Genomic DNA, 16,446 nt, shown 5'->3' on the forward strand with positions numbered 1-16,446 from the left:
ATATAGGCAAAAAGCAGTGGAGAATCTGACCCGAGTGCTATTTCCATAGCAATCTCTGAACCCTGCTGACACTGATGAACAATGGACCAGTAATGAAGCATGAGGCAAAATGCCACCACAAGACGACCAGGAGAAGCAGCTCTTGATCATGTTTGTATTGCTGCAAGTCACTTGCTGGGAATACTGTATTAGTAACTTTGGTGTGTGTTCAGTTTTTTGAAAAAAGAAGGGGGAAATCATTGTTATTAATCTGACCCTGCATATGATATAATTGATGCACTGCAACCAGCCACAGTCTTGGTATTCCACCAGGCAAAAGTGCATCACACCTACTACTCACTGCGCCACTGATGTCTGGCATACTGCAAGTGGAGCTATCTCTAGTCAAAACACATTGGGCCCAGTCAAACATAACTCCCCATTCAAATCATCTCGAATGTGGGCTTCATTGACTTCAACCCACCATCTCAGGTGATAACCTCACCAAAGACCACTCATGGGCAACAAGCAAAGACATTCCAGATTGCCTTTGCATTCCTATCAAAAGGGATCCTCCACGGCATAGCACCATCATTCTAAAGGAAGACTGGATTACAGGACTAGCTAGCTAGGCTTGAAGAGCTACCAGTCTTCTTCCAGCTACTTTTAATTCCCAGGTAAAGAACTTTATTGTTATTGCTAGTATGAGATTTTGATTATTCTTTAAAGTTTGGAAGGGAATGGCCTTTGAATTTTGTCATTTTCCATGTATAACAACATATTTTGTTAGAACTGTAGAAACTGTACTAGTGAGTACTATTCAGTACAATCATCTTACATTTTAAACATCCCCCTCTCATATTTTTATGTTCATAATAGTTACTTCTATCTACTTTCTTTGTCTCCATTTAAACATTTATTTATTACAGTATATGAATTAATCAAATCTGCTTATTCTCCTTGCTGGGTTTTTGTTTTTCTGAAAGGAAAAGGTATTTGAAGGTTAATTGAGTTAATGTTTAATCTTTATTCTTTTTATATGATGCAATACTCTCTCTGTGTGTGCAATATTTTTGTAACTTTAGCTGGAGGACATTTTTGCTACCCTTTGTATAAAACAATCCATAGTTGCCTAGTACAAATCAGCAAAAGGTAATTGCATAGAATTTGAAGTCCAGTTGCATGTGGATGGTAGGAAACTGTTCTCCGCATACTGCTAATTCAAGTGTATGAAGAGCCTGACTTTAAGAGAAGCTAAACACCTATGACTCCACTTGAAGTCAGTGGAAGCTATAAATACTCAGCCCTCTGAAAATCAGGCCCAGAATAGTCAATTACCAAATATCTGAAGTATCAATATTTTCAATCAGGGAGGGAAATGCCAAAAAATTGAATGCAAAAGTAAATAAAAATGGTGACTTTTCTGGAAAGGAAAACTTTTGTTTGAGTTAAGTGAACTAACATCACATCAACTTTGAAGAGATGTACATGGAGTCAACTGATACTCTGGAAAGTGCTGATCAACCATCTGTTCATCTGCTACCAAACATTCATGTGAAAAGGTCTGTGCAGTGCTTGGGACAGATTGGCACAGGAAGCATATTATGCAGGGAGGCATTTATATAACAAAAAAGGCAAGAAGCCCAGCACAAGCTAATGGACAAAAACAATGCCATTATCATCAATGTGGCGAGTGCTGTGGAATGAAGATGATGTAACTTAAACACTCCCCACTTTATTTGAGAGGGTCTTGTCTTTGAGACATTAAAGTTATTTCCTTCAGCCTACTGGTACCCAGTCAGTTGTGGAAATTTATTAACTATTTATGTCCTCCAGTTTAATTATATGAATCGGTCCTTCACAAAGACCAATGAAAGCCACACCAGTGTCCAAAAGACCTTGCTCCTTGACACCTTTCACATTAGTTGCTCAGACTTTCTGAGGAATGAATAAAGGTTTTTTTAGAAATTGTTTTCTCTCGTGTTTAAAAAAGAATAATGGAGACAGAAAGGAACCAGAATGGGGACTATAGTGCCATACTCATAACCATATCTATAATCAACAAAGCTGACGTCCAATTTCATGGCAGAACTGGCAGCAAGTTACGTGGACAGCAGCATATTACCGGGATTATGTACAGTGTGAGAGGACCTTCACTGAAAAAGAAACTGAAATAGGATGCAATCTTGCAAACACCGCGAAGCCTACTGGTGAGATTACTTCTAAGAAATTAAATTGTTCACAGTCATTACAGCCCAATGTGTAAAACGTACACTCCGTAAGCAAATTTTCTTATGAATGCCCTAATTAAAATGTACATTAAAAGATACAGTAAAATAAAAATGAGTGTAACATGATTTGGTTTTTTGTTATAGGATAGCCTCATCAAAAAAGGAGAAGCATAAGAGACTGAAGCTGGAATTTGCCTTTGTCTCCAAAAAGAAAAAATATCCATAAAGATGTACAGTTTCCCAGATTGATTTTTAGTCTCAAGTTTCTGTTGTATTATTGGAATTCTCTATTGCAGTTAAATCTCAAAAGTGTTTCAGATCTGATTTTTAGACATATTTAGAGAAGGCCTATTGTGAAGGGGATAGTGGGAGACAGTAAAGGAGATCTATCAAAAATCTGTAAAATTCCAACTTTTTGTCAATGCATTGAGATAATTCTCTCTGAATTTTTAAAAGCATTTTTGTACACCTTCTAAAATCACCCATCTTATTAATTAATATATCATGGCTTGTCTAGTTAAAACCAAAAAGGAGAGAACTTTACATTGGTTTTGAATGTCAGTTGTTAATAATTTAACACAATTTACATTGATCGCTATTTTAAAATATCAACATTTCCCCAAAGTTACCATTGAATGACAAAAGATAGCACATTTATTTCCCTGTGCTTAGAATATCATAATCACTGTGCTTGGTGAACATGTTATTTGATTTTCCTGCCAATGAGTTTGTGATCTAGTAGTTCTGGCTGTTCTTTATCAAAAGTATCTGATCCTGGTCTCCATCATGACAACTGTAATTCAAGTTTTGGGACTGCTTTTAACAAAAGTGTCAATAATTGAATGGAAGAGAAATGGGACTCTTCTGGAAATGAATCCATAATCTTGCGCTGGGAGCCTGTTCCTAGTGGAAATAGTTATCAAGCCATCCTTCCACTAGATGTCAGGTCAGTAGAAAGATAATCAAGTTAGTGGGTGAGCACAGAGACGGAGATGCCACCAATGAGAACACACAGAGCTACCCAAATGTTTTGCTTTTTTCAGACAGGCCTGACTGTTCTGTTGGCATTTATAGTCTCATTTTCCAAAAGCACCTATATTCCCAGTTGTCAGGGATTTTCCCACCTTAGGTGGGAGAGGCTGCACACTAGTTTTATGAAGTCTCACCCAAAATTGGTGTCTAGTTAGACATAAGCTTGTTAGAAGGTCAAAACGGACTGCAGTTCCTGAAGGCTGTAAGGATCTTTGATCTGAGAAAAGTTTTATTCCTGTCTCTAAATCACTGTTGGACTTGCACCAGGGTCTGCCAGGCTATGCCCTGCTTGTTCAAGAAAGGGTCCCATCTCTTGTGATGAAAGTTCACAACATTAAATGAAACAGCACATGTAATTCAAGAAGGAGTGTAGTACTATGATGGGAGATCAAGCTAAATGAGAGTGCACAGTTCCCTCCACCCCCAACTGTAGACCTGGCTGCTGGAGTCCAACGCTGCTGAGTATGTGAAAGATTATACATTGTACAGCAGTATTCCTTCAGATTAATGTGACGTGTCCTGTGCCATCAGGTAAACTAATGTGACAAACTCCTACAATTTGCAGGTAATTGTTCTGCAGAGCACTCTTAAAAAAGAAATCTATGGGTCAGATCCTCAGATATATTTCATGAACATGCAAGCAAAGGTCAGGACTGAGTGCAAAAGTGGCATGAAGTTCACCTTTGCACTTCCCAGTCCTGGCCAAGCAGGCAGCAGGGACTGTCCCCCAGAGAAAGTTAAAGCAGCCAGAGGGCTGTTCTAAACTGTTAGCTGCCAATGGTCCCAAGGGATCAAGGCAACAGCCAAAGATCTGTGGATTGTAAAGAGCTATGACCACACCGCCTGTTCCAGGAGCAGGGAAGCTATGCTGCTAGACCTGCTATGCTGGTTCTATGCCACCACAGGATCCACTTTATACTGAGGTGAGATTCCTGGGCCTGGATTTGCTATCTGTACCAGACTCTACTGGCTTTATGGCATATAATGGCTGCACAGACCTCAGGGTAGGGTCCTAAAATTCTACAGAAACACAGCAGTTAACCTGTGTCATACAGACTGGACCAAGAGTCATTACATTTTTCATACCACTCTAGGAAGCTCTTCATACAAATTCTATAATCAGTTATGCAGGCCATTCAAAAATCTGCAAGTGCCCACATACTTGAACTTGCAGCATTGCTCATGTGTATTTAAACACTAGTTACAAATTCTGCTGATGCACAGTCCACATTTAGCATCCACGGGTGTCAACAAAGAGACAACACATAAAAGGCATCTTTTATGTTTGTTTGTTTGTTTTGTTTAAGACGGAAAAATTAGAGTTGCCGAACGGTACGTGGAAAAGAGGAATGTGGGAATTTCAATCCTGCACCAGACTCAGGGTCCATTTAGTCAAGTGTCATGTCTCCAACAGTGGCCAGCACCAGATGCTTCAGAAGAAGGTGCAAGAAACCTCTGATTAGGAGATGTGGGATAATCTGCCCCCCACATTAGGTCTCCTAATTCTTAATAGTTAGAGACTGGCTTACACTGTGAAGCATGAGGTTTAATATCTCATCCAACGTCTATTAGCATTAACTCTTGTAACACTGCTTATTATCTATATAAATGCCCAGTCACCTTTTGACTCTTGCTAGGTTTTTTTGCCTCAATGACATCCTATGGCAATGCATTTAATCACTTAATTAGGTGTTGTGTGAATAAGTATTTCCTTTTACTGGTTTTGAATGAGGACCTTGGCATTTGTATGTTAAAGTCTATGCAACAAGTCTCCATCCTGAGTTTAAGTGCAAATGTTTTTAGTTTAGATTGAATATTTGATTTTTTGATTTTTTTTAAAACCCTCTGTTTGTTGTATTTGTCATTTATTTTTGTCAATAAATATTTGTATGTATTTTTATTTTATGTTTACTTGATATGGAAAGTTTGAGGCAGGGCAGCTAAAGTGCAGTTATGGTCAGAAAATTGACTATAGACAGTAAGTTTCCATGGGGTGAGTTTTGCCCTTTTTTGAATAGTCGTAATTTTCACTGAAGACAATTCATGGGCATTGCACTAGTGCAAATGATTGTAGAATGTTACCTTTTTGGATATTTCCAGAACACCCAATCATCAGTAACTAGGTATAAGATACCTAGCACATCTTGCTCAACAGATCTTCTTGTGTATTCCAAGTCTCAGCTTAGCTTTCTGATGAAAATAGGTGTTTACTACCTTTTGGCTCCTGTCTGCCATGCAGAGCAGCAACAAGCAAGAAAGAGTGAGCTTGATTCTGTCCTGACATGTATATAATCTAAAGAATTGCTAGCTAAACTTCAGTTACAGCATCTTTAATATTGGAGCTGATGTGGGAACCAGAACTACACAATTTGTCTTTCATACCTCAGCTTCAGTTTACAGAGGGGGAAAAAATCTTTTTGTTTGTAAACTCAGCATCTTTTATATGAAAGCTATAGACAAAGAGCAAACATGAATCCCCCCTTCCCACCTCCATGGTCTTTTCAGAATCGCTTTTACAGTACAACCATGCTTTAAAATACTATTACTTTACAAATAACAGTTGTCACACAGTCAATGGCTTTCTGCCACAAATTCAAGAATTTCTTTGCTCCAAATTTTATCACGTCTATGCACGGTTGAAATGACCCAATGACCACAGAATCCTAGGGGACTTGACTATCATGTTCAGATATAACTATTGTGTTTTTTTATGGATACATTTCCCTGATGGTCTATTATTTTAATTCAGTTTAGATGTTTCCTTGATGCTCTTCAGAGAGAGAAATAGTTAAGGTAGTGCTATCATTATAATTCATTATTTGGAGAACATTTTCTGAGGGGCAGAGGCCCAGTCACTCTTTGAGTGACCTCAGTTTGAGCCTGTATTTTTTCCCCACAAAATGAATTGTGCCTCGGACTACCTGATTTTAGCTTGTAAGCATGGAGTTAGAAATGTATGTACTCAGATTTATAACCACAATCAAATTACAGGTACATATTTTGGATGAAAATTGAGCCTGCAAAAAGGTTACCCTTTTGAAAATGTGACCCTCTATTCTTTTTAATTCTGTTTTTTTACCTGATTTATTTATTCATTTTGTAGCTAAAATTCTTTTGCACATTGTACTGCATACAAAGCAATTATCAGTGTTTTCAACATACATTTTAGGTGATCTAGTTTTATGACAAGGACATGTCAGGTTTTAAATATTGGTAAGCCGCAGTCATAATAACTCATTGAGTCACACACCAGTAACCAGGAAAATAAATAATTTGATGCAAAGAAGCAGTAGCATCTGACCAGCACATTTTATTTCTGCCGGGGGAGGAACAAAATAAAACGAAAAACAATAATTAACTCATGGAGTTGTATTTTTGTGAGCCATGTTGATTAAATAGTAATTTTTCTTCACTGTTTCTTTATACTTGCCAATTGAAACCAGTCTTTGCTTATTAGGCTTTGTTTTAACAAAAATTTTGAATTGCTGCTTTACTATGTTTGATTCTTTGAAATAGATGATTTGGAGCTTTATCTGATGCCGACTGAATCCATTAGGAGTCTTTCCATTTCCTTGAGTGGGCACTGGATTGAAGTTTTGTCCATTTGAGCCTGCTACCTTTGAAGATAATGGCTAGACTCCTATAGGCTTCACTTGCCTTTATTTAGGATGCATCTTCCCTCACCATGTGTATGTCAGGGCCGCCCAGAGGATTCAGGGGGCCTGGGGCAAAGCAATTTTGGGGGCCCCTTCCATAAAAAAAAGTTGCAATACTATAGAATACTATATTCTCGTCGGGGGCCCTGTGGGGTCCAGGGCCTGGGGCAAATTGCCCCACTTGCCACCACCCCCCCGCTGCCCCGGGCGGCCCTGGTGTATGTAATACTCATCGATGTTACTATAAATTACAGGCCTGCATCAAAAGGGAAGAATAGACCCCACCGTGCCTGTACCATTATATATTTCCTAGTAAAGTGATATGACAGAAAGTTTCACTAATATTTTTTCTTTATTTCAGGTTTCTTTTCTCCATGGAAAACTCCAAAGCCTGTAAGTTCTCATTCAAAATTACACTCATTTGAATTCATATGTCATTATCATTATAAGGCAAATTTCTTCAGGCTTTTATCTGACTTATATGCCATGAATAACATTACATTTACTTTTCTCCACTACTGTATGGTTGACTTTAATGCCCTGTAAAATAAATAAATAAATAAATAAATAATAGATCATGAGATTTAACCCCTCGTTATATACCCTATTCTATTTTTATTTTGAAGTGAATTCTTTCAAATGAAAATGTCAGTACCAAACACGTTTCATTAACAGATCTGCATCAGTTTTCCCCTTCAAAATTTGCTCCCCCCACACACTTGTAAGAGAAGCAGAATCTTATGAATTTACACATGACTAATATTAATTATTAGGATAATTATGTCTGTAATTTCAGAAATTTAGTTGGTCTTGAAGATATGAGGTTACTTAAAGCATCATATAGGCAATAAAAATTCATCCTTCTAATTACTGTTTTGAGAATATGTACGAGAGTGAATTTGTCTTCCAGTGCCAGCATTTATGTAATGGGGTTACTGTGAAACTATGAAAAAAGATTGCAAACAAACATTGTATTTATTATATTGATCCCCAGTTTTCCTACTATATCATTTTGTTACAGCTGCGTCAGCATTCCCAATATAAAAATATTTTAAACCACTATTTTTGCCTGGCTATATCTGTTGTCTGTCTAGCTTGTCTATTTAGACCGTAAGCTCTTTGGGGCAGTAACTGTCTCTCACTGTATGTATATATATTGCATAGCAAACTGGGCCTCTAATCCCTGGTATGCATAGTTCTGCATAGTTTACATGTCAGCCATGTGATGGGACAAACTCCAGCCACAGTAGGCTGGTCAGGGCTGCTCTGGAACAATTTTTAGGGCATCTTTTCTAGATTGAAGTGGGCCGTGGTGTCTGTGAATAGAGCAGCTGAGCCAATGAAGATATTGCTGAACTACAGTGTCACCCTAAATCAATGCAGAGCAACCAAAATCTTGACTTATTCACATGTAGGTTCATGACTATGACTCCCAACAATGTCCATCACCTGACACTTGCTGCAGGGTTTATTGGATTAGATTGTCAACGGCTGCACGGGAATTCACTTAAAGTGGACAAGCAATTACATACCAATTTGCACACTCTCTCGGCCAGCAAGACCATTTCAGGGTAAAGCCGAGACAACTGAAAGACTTGCTGGCTGCAGGTTTGTTTTTATCTCTTAGACCAATTGCCAGGCTAATGAACTTGGTCTGCCCAGCCAGAGCTCTGTTAGCCAGGGTGTTTCAGAGTAAATCCTGTAGGCCTTCATGGCTACTATAGCAGTGCAGAGACCAACCATACTTTGAGTTGAAAAGCAATCCCTTACTCAACCTGTTTCCACTATCCCACCACAAGGAGGAGGGGTTGGGCTTGTGGGAGGCCTTTTTTATACCCTGCTTTTAGATCAATTTTATTTCTATTCATGTTCTTATTTTGAAAGATAGTTCTTTGTTTCTCTGGTTCTTTCAAAGAGATTATGAAAATAAGAACGCAATTAGGTTTACTATTTCTATAGATAGATTCCTAAGTGTCTTTCTGTTTCATAATGATAAGTTGTTTGATTTCACTAGTTTCTTTCCTCAGTGAGGGCAGAACTGAATTTAGTGCTCCATTGATCAGGATTCAGACCATTATTCTTCCTGATCACTAAGCACTTGTATTAACTGAGGTCCCTGTCTGTCATCTTTCCTACACTGGCTTTGTCTCTTCTGTCACCTTTCCTACAATTTACAGGCTTTGTCTTTACTAATCTTTGAAGTTGGACATTCTTGACAAAAGACAGGTGCATTTCTCTGTGATTCAGAAGGCCGAAATGCTGTGGACAGCCCTTCCTTGACCTGAATTCCAGTGGGCATAGTAGTCATTTCAAACAGCTTCCTTTCAGCTTAATGAAGTTTTATCAGTTTCCTACATTGAGCCTCATATGTGCCTCTTCACAAAACACTTCGGTGTATTATCTTTAGTAGTGGTAGTAAATTTTCCATTGAAACTGTTTTATTACAGAAAACAGTGAGTTTTGACTAAACACATTTTTTAGTGAAGAGTCTGCTTTCCACAGAATTTTTTTTTTTTTTTTTTGTCAAAAAAAAATAATTTTCAAAACCCAAAACATTTTCAGTTTTCAAATGAAAACTGAAATATTTCAATTTAGATATAACACTATTGTGCCTCATAGAATTTGTAGTTTTTGTTGCTTAGTGTCCCCATTGTACTCATGGGCTGGGCTCCCCAACTGGATTACAGCTACCGTGTTACATCATTGCCAGACATTCCCATAATGCACCATCTCCGTTCACTAAAATAATACACCATGGTGCCTCATGAGAGATGAAGTCCAGCCCAGCTTATAGAAGAGAATGGAAGCATGAGGCATCCAAACGACAACTGTCATGAGACACAGCAGGAGCATGTTTCCAATCAAACAATTTCATTTTTTTGGGGGGGGGGGGGGATTCAAAACTTTTTTTGTTGTTGTTGTCCTTTTCATCAACATTTTTCACAGGGGAAAAAAAGCCCTTTTCTGACCAGCACAAATTATCTGCGATATTTTGGCTGGCTAGCTTCTGGGTAGGAGCCAGCTGTCTTCATATTCATTGAACTCACCTTTGCAAAAGCAGAGATTGACTCCTTTCTAGATGGAACAGAAGAGAGACATAGCACTAAGTATCCAAGTTAGGAATACATGAAACGTCTTGAATTGCTGCTTGAAATAATATGCCTTGCTGAAACAGTACAGTATTATGGAGTGTAGAGAGTTAGTAACAGAATGTTGGATCATGACACTCCAGCTAATGATCACTAGATGTATTTATTTGGAGAGTGCTCTTGACTCTGAAACTTTACTCCGCACACTCTTGCTATGAAAGAGTCTAACTTTGTTGATTTTCAGGATATATTGCAAAGCTAAACCAGGCATTTTCTGAGGGTGTAGGTTGAAAGAAGGGATGGAGTCAGCGTTCATAGGTTAGACTCATTGTATAACTCTAGTCATTTGCCTTTGATGCCATTTGCAGTAAGGGACTGCTGACACAGCTTCAGTCCCTAGCAGGGTACATGGAGTGGCACTTGGGTGGTTCATTTTTAAGAGTTGTCTACATTAGACATTTTTTACTTGTATTAATTGATTGCCAATTAACTTAAGTCAGCTCACATGTTTGTACATGCTAGCCTAGGCACTTAATGAGAGCTTGCTCCATGCTTGTGGTGTATCTAGACTAGCACATACAAATGTGTTACCTAACAACTTCAGTGGGCATCACAGAATTCAATTTTTGTTTTTTTATAATTTCAATGGATAATATCAAACTTAATTTTTAAGCATTTTCAAATGTTGTTGATTTACATTTTCACAGTTGCAGGAAATTATGGGGGGTATCAGACAATAGTTGTTTACTGACAATAGATGCTGAGTATCAAAAAGTTAAAGCTTTATAATTGTTAAAACAAAAATTGTCAAAAATCACATGTCAAAATGTACAAAGTAAATAGCTTTAAACCAAACTCAAAGTTTTCCAGCAGCATTTTTCTTAGTTGGCCTATCTTTACATTTCAGTTATCACTGGTGGAAATATTTTGTCATTGGTTTGTGTGTATGGTGAAATCAACATTTGCCAATAAAAATCTAATTCTTCCAAGCCTAAACTTAATTAGTTATCAGTTGTTTCAAATAAAAACTCTAGTGCAGACATATCTGCAGAAGATAAAATCCTGCTTTCTCCTGCAGGATACCATTGCATCCTATATTATCCCCCCTCTTGTTCATTGTGTATTTGAGGCCTTGCCACTAGGAAGTGTCAATGAGGAGCCCTGGACTTCAGTGCCTTCAACATATCACACACTGCTGTGTATCTCCATCTTGTCTAAACTGTCTGGAGGAATTGATCCCCCTATCCAGTGTGGTACTTGGATGAGAACTAACTCTCTCAAACTCTATCTAAATAAGACTGGAGATGTTTTATGTGGAAGGAAGGAACCAGAAGAAATGACAAGGATTATATCAAACTCCTGGTTTGAGGGAGAAACCTCACTTTTCATTATTCAGCTTTGAAATTTGAAGGTGCTATTAAAGTTTGCACTGCAACTGGATGTTCAAGTAATAGTTGTGCCTAGACTACTCTTTTTCATTGGCCTTTGTCTAAAAAGATGCAACCCTTTTTTCCAGTGCAGACCTCCTTACAGTAATCAAAGCCTTCCTCATGTCTACTGTCATGCACTCTATGTAAGTTGCATGTTGGGATCAATCAGCTAATTAGGTTCATGGAGAATGTGGCTGCTTGCCTGTTAAGAGGTGCTTCATGCTTAAGGCATTTCTTAAGATGTTGGTTTTAACCTATAAATCTTGGTGGGCCTAATTCAAAAATTCTTAGTCACACTGAGAGGCACTTATCTATGTGAGTAGCTTCACTGAAGCAAATAGGTCTCTGAGTAAGTGTCACTCAACCTGAGTAGTACTGCAGAATGGGGTCCCAAATAGTGAGGGACTCAGCTGCCTGAGAGCTCACAGCTGTCTTTGTGTGACAAAGATGCAGCTGTCATAGGGTTAAGGGCCTCTGGTTTAAAATAGAGGGATTTGGTAGTAAGGAGCCTTGGATGGGGAATCCTCACATTTGGAAATTACTGCATCCCCTTTTGGTTGGACAGACTCGATTAGCCTTCAAGGAATACTGGAAAGCTCATCTATTTCCCTGGGATTTCCTAGCAGGGTGGGAATGAGGCTCAATCAGACAAGGAAGGCTTTGTACATATATGATGGGTCCATTAAATAGTCAGGAAAGACATGGCTGTTTTTTTTTTAATTATAGCTGTTTCTTCATTTGTTGTGTATTTTGATATATCTATACGCACCAAGACCTTGGAGTAAGAACTTTTAATTTAAGTAACTTTAAAATAATATTTAAAGTTCCTTTCATCCCCAAAGATACCCAGAAGATTTTCTAACTTTACAAAATATATGTATATTTACCACACTTGTAACTGAAGCCACTTTCTCTAGAGTGTTTGAAGTAGTCATGGTTTGTGAAAAGATGTTTTAATTTTTTATTTTCTGTATATATTTATTACAGATGATGGAGCGATGGGAGAATCAAGGCAGCCCTCAGACCAGTTTATCTGCTCCAGCTATACCACAGAGTATTCCCTTTCCACCCACCCTTCACAGGAGTTCGTTTCCTGATTCAACAGAGGCCTTTGATCCAAGAAAACCCGACCCATATGAGCTATATGAGAAGTCAAGAGCTATTTATGAAAGTAGGCGTAAGTGAAAGCCCTGTTCACCCTGCTGAGCATTTAATTATTTTAAGCATTTGCCTATGAATGTGTCAAGGCTAACATATTTTATGTAATTATATCTATTGTAGTTTAAAGCAACCCACATATGAACCCAATTATTGCATACTATTAAAAATTATTCAAACTCTACCTTGATACATTTATCCTAAAATTGTCTAAATTTTACACATTTACGCTTTGGCTTTCACACAAGTTTGTTTTCTTGCTATTACCCCTCCCCTGTTCTGAATCGTAAGTCCTCAAAGAAGAACAGTATACATCAAAATATCTTCTTTGTAGTTAACTGAAAAGGTGATGCAAATTTACCATTAAATTGTCCTGCTTTTCTTACCCTTAGATTGAAGTTTAAAAAGGAAACTTTTGGTTGGTTGGTTGGTTTTACTTATAGTGATTTTCTGCTAGTTGTTATAGCATACTTGCTGCTAAAAATCCACTAACCCGTAATACCTGAAGACTTATGGAAAACAAAACTCTCTCCAGCTTCTCATCCTTATTTTCTTTTTTCGTGTTCTTAAGGAATATATTGCATGTATTCCACATTAAGGAAAAGACATGTTATCCCATCTATATTTGCTCCCATAACCTTTTAGATAAAAATTGTATACTGTATGTAAACAAGAGCTCTTAAATTAAGAACAACATTTAAATATTATGTGCTATTCTTTAAGATTTGTGTTCTTATAGTCATATCTTATGCTTGTATATAGCACCTTTCACTTTGAAGGCTCTCAAACTAATGTATAAATTATGTGCAAAATGTTGCACTGAATTACACTGGCATAGATCCAGATTAACTCCCTCGCCATCAGTTTGACCCTGTGTATTGGAGATGATCCTAAGCAACAAAGTTCAGATTAAGATTCAGGAACAAACTTTTACAAAGTTTGGGAGTGCCTGATATAGTTTCGTTTCAGAACCACCTCTACTATATATCACTAAAATAAGGGAATTGTTTCAATCACTATTGATATAAAGCCACTCTGAAGTGAAATGTGATAACTTAGTAAATACTCATGAAATCTGTGTTCAGAACATTACATATAAATATCTGAAGGAGCAGAAAGAGAAAGAGAGAATTTAAATTATGTCATTATCTAATGATTGTGTCAAAGTACCCTGAAGTAGCCCTGTCTCCATCTAAAATCAGTGATCTGGAAATAAGATGTGCATTTCTCAGTCGTGCAGCATAATTACCCACAAGGATAATCTGCACTAAATTCCTTACCCTTCCTCCCCACATTCCATGACAGACTCTCTCCATTCTTTGGCACTGTTTCACTTTGTCACCATTCTTCCATCATCCAGGCCCTTGACCTGGGAGTTATCTTTGACAATTCTCTCTCCATTGATGTACATACCCAGGCTGTGCCCAAATCTTGCTACCTCTTCCATAATAACTTCTCTAAGAGCCAACTTCATCTTTCTGTCCACACAGCTGAATCTCTTGTATAGACCCTTGATTACTGAAACCTTCTCCTATCTGGCCTTTCTTATGCCCACATCACACCCCTACACTCCATTCAAAATGCTGCTGCCAAAACCATTTGCCTCACCAATCATTCTGTATGTTTTATCCAGATGCCTTCTCTGACTATCCCTTTTCCAATGTATCAAGTTCAACCCTTCAAGGTGTTTCACATCTCTGCCCTTCCCTTATCCTCTGTTCTTGTCTCTTATCACACCGCCCGGCATCCCCTCCACTCAGCCAATGATGTTAGCTTTGACTGCTCCCTACTCCGCTCCTCCCAGTACCATCTTTGCACTTTCTTCCACATAGCTCCATATGCACACTACATGTTTCTGAAGTGATACATAAAGCCACTACTCTTTCTTCCACCAAATTCTTCCTCCATGTAATCTATTTCTTCTGTGCTACTTCCAAAAAACAGGCCAATTAGTAATGGATAGGTTAGGGAGTAGTTGGGTATAGTTGAGTATTTATTACACAAAATGACAGACAGTGGGCCTGATAAACATGTAATGGAATGGTGAGTTGCCTGAGTGTATAGAAAATTATACACAGTTTGATTGTGTCTTTCTCCTCCCCGCTCTTTGAGTGAGATTTTTCACCCAGCTATGGCCCTTTTTGTGATTCTAAAGCCGGTGAAGAATTTCTCAAGTACAGGCCTTGCATAGGACCATCTTTGGATACCCTGTGCACTCTCTCATGCAAACCCTGGCATATAGGCATGTAGCACTTTGTGCATTCTTAGTAGCCCATCAGTATCCTGGGAGTTTGAAGCTACTTTTGTCCCCACTTCCCCAGTATTGCAAGAGAAGCAGCACAGAATCTCACCCTTTGTATTTTGCTTGTCTTCTTAGGCCAATTTCAAAAATGGGTACCTAAGGTTGGGCTCCCAAGTTCATATATATATATAAATAACTTGCCTGGATTTCAGAAGTGCCGAATATCCAGAATATATGGACTTGGGAATTTAATTTAATTTTAGGCATCCGTTTTTGAAAATTTTGTCTTTAGTTTATAAACACTTTAGGGCAGGAACTGTATTCCTGTGCATATGTGGACAGCGCCTACCATCTTGTGGTTGTTACTTCAATACTGATAATAAATATTCATTAATAATCCAATCTCTTTCACTGTTCTGAAAAGTTATTCTCGATTGAACCTCCTGGCAGCAGTACTTGTAGAAATTGCACTTGAGCTTCTATCTACACTCGTGAGAGATGCATACTGTATTTGAAAACTGTTTGAAAATGTGGGTCAGTTTGATTGCAGTGTGGACTAAGCCAAGGAGATTTGAGAAAAGAGTTAGCGGAGCCATATTTGAACAAAGTTTGCAAACAGTTTTTAAACATGACTCTCTCTCAGGGCTTTAGTGGGAAAAAAAAGAAAAGAAAGAATGTCAGTGCTGATATGTTTTTCTCCAAAGCGTTGTCTTCTGAGGAAGACTCTAAAGAGAGGTGAAAGTAAAAAGGGAGTCAGGTTTCAGAGTGGTAGCCGTGTTAGTCTGTATCAGCAAAAACAACGAGGAGTCCTTGTGGCACCTTAGAGACTAACAAATTTGGACATAAGCTTTCGTGGCTAAAACCCACTTTATCAGATGTCCATCATTAACAAGTATTTTGGGTAACTCAGCATTGCTGCTCAAAATATATTTGGCTTGATGTACCATTTTAAGGAGAGAGCAGCCCTTTGCAAATAATTGCTCCCCATAGGTGTAGTTTCTATAATAAATGAAGTATTTTAGCAGAGCCCTGCACTTTCAATTCAGCGGAGCCTGAGCAGCCTCTTGGGGTGAAGCCATCATGGCAAGATCTGAAAAGTGCAAACTATAAACTGATTACTTGGCAACACTGAAAAAAATACAGTGAAAATCAGGAAATACGTAAATGAACAGTATGAGATCTGCTTTCATCTTAGGTTCCAATATGAAGAGCTCCATATTTTTGGAGCTAAATAATAGTGGAGGCAAATATCAGGATCAATTCATATTCAGCCCTGAACACGACTCAAATATGAATACAATCCAAAGTCAAGTATAAACATTGGGATAGGGCATTTGTCCCCAAATAGGTGATTTTATACCAAGAAGGAGTTTTTCTCATCCATCAAAAAAAATCTTCTGGGTGAGAGTCCTTAGACTAGGTTTCTAGTTCTCATTGCTCACCACTCCTTCTGCTCTGTGAGTGATTCTAATCTACCATGTTCAGTAGCATATGCCATGCCAGTGTTGTTCCTATCTGGAGAAAAGATAACAATCTTGGGTAGACTTTCTTGACCATATTTGTTTAAATGTTTGGTTTCACTTGAGTTCTGCCCTAATGGCAACTGGAAATTATAGATAATTGTAGACA

At 38.1% G+C, this 16,446-nt stretch overlaps 1 protein-coding gene across 9 annotated transcripts in view; it reads left to right on the plus strand.

Moving 5' to 3' along the window:
• Nucleotides 1-16,446, plus strand: part of MAGI2 (membrane associated guanylate kinase, WW and PDZ domain containing 2) — a 1,106,753-nt gene that overhangs the window by 976,475 nt on the left and 113,832 nt on the right. For 8 of the 9 annotated variants that reach the window (XM_065555069.1, XM_042859399.2, XM_065554827.1 and 5 more), the window contains 2 exons: nucleotides 7,260-7,291; nucleotides 12,405-12,594. In XM_065555069.1, coding sequence (XP_065411141.1) covers nucleotides 7,260-7,291; nucleotides 12,405-12,594 — 222 coding nt within the window. The remainder of the gene's footprint in view (nucleotides 1-7,259; nucleotides 7,292-12,404; nucleotides 12,595-16,446) is intronic. The other variant, XM_065554858.1, reaches the window with a different exon arrangement.

This window comes from Chrysemys picta, chromosome 1, assembly GCF_011386835.1.
Source record: "Chrysemys picta bellii isolate R12L10 chromosome 1, ASM1138683v2, whole genome shotgun sequence".
NCBI lineage: Eukaryota > Metazoa > Chordata > Testudines > Emydidae > Chrysemys > Chrysemys picta.